This window comes from Myotis brandtii, unplaced genomic scaffold, assembly GCF_000412655.1.
Source record: "Myotis brandtii unplaced genomic scaffold, ASM41265v1 scaffold32, whole genome shotgun sequence".
Taxonomy (NCBI): Eukaryota; Metazoa; Chordata; class Mammalia; order Chiroptera; family Vespertilionidae; genus Myotis; species Myotis brandtii.
The window spans coordinates 7826056-7831422 of record NW_005362269.1 but is presented as its reverse complement, the minus strand read 5'-3'; the positions used below and the strand labels follow the sequence as shown (position 1 = coordinate 7831422).

The window sequence follows — 5367 nt, the reverse complement described above, 5'->3', positions numbered from 1 at the left end:
TTTTTTTATTCTGGGCCAGCTTTAGCTCTGAGGCCTCGCTGCTGAAAACATCGATACAATGTTGCGGTCCGGCTGGCTTTCAGTCCGGCTGGTTTCTGGGGTTTTGTTTAGCTTCTTATTTGCAACATAGTACATAGTTGCTTAGAGTTGCAGCTGAGAGGCCGGCAAGTTAGGCGGGGAACGTTGGAGTCCGCAGTCACTGGAGCAAGCAAGCCTCATGTTCGCTTCCAGCTGCCTGGCTGCCGGCCGCCATCTTGGCTGACAGTTAATTTGCATAAGGATATGCTGATTAGCCAATGGGAAGGGTAGCGGTCGTACGCTAATTACCCTGTTTCTCTTTTATTAGTGTAGAAGTGTTGATATATAAGTGTAAATATAAAAGTTTAAGTGTATGTATTTCCCTTTTTTTTGTACTGTTAGTATATTGCACACTATTCTGAACCTTTTGTTTGTTTTAACTTAATGACAAATCAGAACCATAACTACTGCTTTTAGATATTCATGAAATAAAGCTTTGTATTCTGTTCTGCCAAATCAAAAGATTCTGAGATAATGTTGAGTCCTCACTCTCGCCCCAATCTAATAACTGTTTCATACTAGCATAGTGTCCTTATATGGCTATACCATAATCTATTGAACTAACTGCTCTATTAGTGGACATTTTAGGTAGATCCTGTCTTTTATTCCATTAAGTATTGTACTAAATAATTTGGTATAACCATAATTTCATCGGGTACAAATATATTGTTGGGATAAATTACTAGAAGTGAAATTGCTGGATTAAAGAGTGCATACGTTTGTCTCCCGTATGCACTCACCATATTATGTTTGTAATATTGAGCGATAGCACTCTCCATAGGGTTTTACTATTTTGTACCTCCAGGAGCAATGGTTGAGAGTTCCTGCAGTCCTACATCCTTTTCAAAACATTGTTATCAAACTTTCATATTTAGCTATTTCAGTATGTGAAAAAAGGGATGTTTTTAAATGTAGTTTTAATTTTTCTCTTATTATGAGTGAGATTTAATTTATTTACATTTAAGAAAAAAGTGTTATTTCCTCTTGGGAGAGTTGTCAGTTAATGTCCTTTGCCCACTTTTCTATGATATTGTTAGCCTTTTTTTTTTTTTTTAACAATTTGTGGGAGAAATTTACCCTTTGAAATTATGTTTCCCAGTTTCAGTTCTCTTAATTATGCTTGATATTTTTTGACATGCAGAATTTGTTTTTAGTGTGATTGCATTTATTGTTTCTTCTTTTGTAACTTTACAATTTTGAATCAATTAGAAAAGCTTTTCCGAGTTTATATGCATACATAGTGTGTTACAGGTATAATTTTTTCCCCAGATAACTGTCTGGTAGTCTCCATGTATTTATTAAACAGTTTTCCTGATTATTATATACTAAATTATATATACTTATATAGCATACTAATATACTATATTATCACATACATTTTGTTCTGTTTCTGAACTTTTTTCCTGTCTTTTTTTTTCTTTTTAAGCCTCATCCAAGGATATGTTTATTGATTTTAGAAAAAGAGAGGAAAGGAAAAAGTGAGAGAGAGAAAGAGAGAAAGAGAGAGGAAAGAAAGAAGGAAACAAACAAACAAATATACATTCATCAGTTGTCTCTTGTATGCACTGACGGGGAATCAAACCCGAAACCTTTTGGTGTATGGGACGAAGCTCCAACCAACTGAGCCTCTCCTTTTAGTTTGTCTATCTCATTATTGAGGGTTTAGACTATATTTCATTGTCTGATAGAGTTAGTCCCTTCATTGCTTTTTATTTCTCCCGTCTGAGTTTTTCTGTTGTTAGTTTTCTATATGAACTTTAGAATTATGTAGTCTTAGTTCAAAAGTTTTATTCATACTACTCTCATTTTTGCAAAAGTATTTATAATCTCTCAAAAATCTTGTGCAGTATGTTATTATCACAGAGTTATTTTTCCACTGGAATTTGAAAATGGGGGTGTTTGTTCTTTTTTTGTTTTGTTTTTCTGTTTTGTTTGTTTTCTTGCCTAACCTAATGGGTCTCTAAAGGGTTTGAGAACCATTAGTTCAATGTAAACTCCTTATTGTCATATACAAGGCTTTATATTGAGGCTTTTGCCACCAGTTCTGTCAGCACTATCCCCCAATACTCTCCCAATGTTCTTTCTATTAACACCAAATTTTAATCTAGCTTACAGAATTGACTGTCTCCTGAAAACACTCTTTGTGATTTTATCGTTTTCATTCTGGCTATTCTCTTTTCCTAGAATATTTTTCCTTTCTTTCGCCTGGTAGAAAGATTCATTCACCCTTTGAGGTCCAGATCAAACTTAATCAGTTAATCAACCATAGCCCTTCTAATGTTTGCTTATTACAGCAACAATATTTTATCATACCTTTGTCCACGTTTATATTTCACTAGACTGATTATTTTATTCTCCTTTGGATCTTCCATGTCTAGGAATACATATGGGTCATACTTTACATGTAATAATGTTGGTGGAGTGACTGGATAATTGAAAGAATGAATTAAATGAATATGTTCAATCTAGAGGATTTGGCAGCTGATTTTATGAGATGCGCAGGGGAAGAGAAAGATAATATATGGAAAGGAAAAGGATAGTTCATTAAAAGAATTTAAGGAGAAGTTTTATGCTGTAGACTGATAAGAAAAATTCTTCAGCCACAAACACTAAAAATGCTTGTTAAATATAATAAATATCCTTTAAAATAACTCTAAAGTCCTTTGAGATAATGATTAACAAGATAAATTCGGGCAATTATTTTCAGAAATGAAAAGCGAATGGAAATACTTGTCTCTGGCTTCTGCTGGATTGTTCTAGGATGCATGTGAAATCTGAATTCTACCTCTTTAGTCCCTTAGCACACCTCACCTGTTTTCCTTGCTTTAAGCACGGTGGTTGAGTCAGCCTGACAGAGGCAGTAGGTGCTAAGCAGGGATATTTGTGCCCTAATAAAGACTCATTAATAAGTGGAAAATAGTGACAGGAGAGTAGATTAACCAGGTTTTACAAGACCTAGAATATCAGACTGAGAAGTTTAGAACTTTAAAGTTTTAGAACAAGAGAGTTGCCTAGATGAAAGTGATGGTTTTGAGAATATTACCCTGATAATGAAATACAGGATATATGAAGATGAAAGGAGACTGAAAGAAGAATAGTAATTCGTATACTTATATATTACAGAGTGAATTAGGATGGACGCATAGGGACTGGAAAGGAAGGATAACATGTGACAGACTTATTGAGAATAACTCAGCAGGACTTGGTAACAGGAGAAAAGATGACTCAGATTTGAGTCAGCGTGAATGGGATTTAGGAGAGGGAAAGAGGGTGAGCTAGCTTGTTGAGGAAGGAGTCAGGAGCTCAGTTTGTACTTGTTGTATATGAGAACATCTTACTGGAATATGACCAGCCATCATGTGCTATGAGATGTCTACTTAGAATAAGAAATGATTAAGCTTTGGAGGAGGGGGGTAAAGAGGGAGAAAATGGAAGATATCTGTAATACTATCAACAATAAAAAATACATTTAAAAAAGAAATGATTAAGTTTTTTACTTAGAAAAGAAAGGATTAAGGTTTTTTTGCTTATATAATAGGTTCCGAGTAACTATTGATACCATACATCTAGAATGGTATATTTGAAGCAACAAAATTGATTATTGGAGCTACATGTTTTATACAGAGAAAAGCAGTTGTTCAGAGACTAAATTTTCTATGTTCATTTGAGAGGGTGAAAAGAAAGTGGAGGGGCGGATTTAGAGGGTAAAAGGAAATTCATGTCACAGAGTCAAAGAATAACAATTTTGAGAGTAGTTACCTTAGATGCTGGGACAAAGATACACAGGTTTTCTTCTTTAGAGTAGAAGCGGGGGTTGGTAGAGGATGTGTAGATTGTTGAACATAAAGAGGGAATAATAGATGGTTAGAAAATAGAGACACTTGCTCGGCTGGTGTGGCTCAGTGGTTTAGCATCAACCCATGAACCTACAGGTCCCCAGTTGGATTCCAGGTCAGGGCATATGCCCAGTTGGTGGGCTCGGTCCCCAGTAGGGGGCATGTAGGAGGCAGCTGACCATGTTTCTCTCTCATCAATGTTTCTATCTCTCTATCTCTCTCCCTTCTGCTTTCTCTAAAATTAATAAAAAACATTAAAAAAAAGAGAAAATAGAGACACTGATACACATAGTTTATAACATTTGTCAGTGGAATGAGAAAAATAGGCAATAGAAAAAGGAGAAATTAGTGTGAAGAGAAATTTTCCTCAGGACTTGGGAAAGAGTCCTGCACATTGTTTGAAAAGAGAGGTAAGGACTGATATCAGGGGAATGATCAGAGATGAAGAAGGTAGAGGTCTTTAGGAGTTGGAAAAATAAGATCTTAAGTGGAATGGAAGGGGAAGCCTTCGAGGGACAGGAAGGTGCCTAGTTCTTCCTCTGGGACTAGAGAATGGGAGCCTTGGTGTAGAATCAGTGAGTGGACGTCAGGAAGGGTAGATGATGAGAGGAGTCTTCTGTGCCTTTGTGTGATGTGTCCAGTTATAAAGTACAAACATCTACAAAAGAAGTGAAAATTGCTTTACATCTTCAACAAAAAAATCTGCAGTGATTTTACTGTGCTGAACTTACTTTGGTAGTGTAGTAAAAAAAACCTTAAGTTGTTGAAACCTAATTGGAAAGTAATTTACTTTAATCTGTCTTTATTGGTGTAATTAATTGGGAGACTAAATTAGAACCATATTTTATTTATATTTCTCTTAATTTTTACTACAGGTTATATCTTAAGTGTTGTGCTACTAACCTTGCCCAGGCAATACCTGGTTCAGCTTTACCTATATTTTTTGACTGCCCTTCTCCTCTATGCTGGACATCAAATCTCCAGGTAAGAATGTGACCCCATTTTTGAAATGAATGACTGAATTTCAAGTTTTTCTTTACCAAAAAATTATTTTCATGAACATAGTTAAGAAGCTGAGGCTTTGGTAGGTATCCAAAACCGTTTTTTTTATACTTGTTTTCTAAATAAATATTAGCATACAGGATTAATAGCTGGGGTTATGTCTCAAATTTTATTTTTGCTTTTAAAAACAATCCTATATAATAAAAGGCTAATTTGCAAATCGACCGAATGGCAGAACGACTGGTCGCCATGACGCGCACTGACCACCGGGGGGCAGACGCTCAATGCAGGAGCTGCCCCTTGGTGGTCAGTGCACTCCCATAGGGGGAGCGCTGCTCAGCCAGAAGCTGGGCTCACGGCTGGCGAGCGCAGCAGCGGTGGCGGGAGCCTTTCCTGCCTCCGCAGCAGCGCTAAGGACCCCTCGGGGGATGTCCAACTGCCAGCTTAGGCC

The 5367-nt window shown here is 36.5% G+C and overlaps 1 protein-coding gene across 4 annotated transcripts in view; it reads left to right on the top strand.

The window, feature by feature from the left end:
- The window catches only part of RNF145 (ring finger protein 145), a 48748-nt gene that overhangs the window by 8056 nt on the left and 35325 nt on the right, over positions 1 to 5367 (top strand). For 3 of the 4 annotated variants that reach the window (XM_005870550.2, XM_005870549.2, XM_014543166.1), the window contains exon 3: positions 4790 to 4898. The exons of the other annotated variant lie outside the window; for it this stretch is intronic. In XM_005870550.2, the coding sequence (XP_005870612.1) occupies positions 4790 to 4898 (109 nt within the window). The remainder of the gene's footprint in view (positions 1 to 4789; positions 4899 to 5367) is intronic. 4 annotated transcript variants of the gene reach the window in all.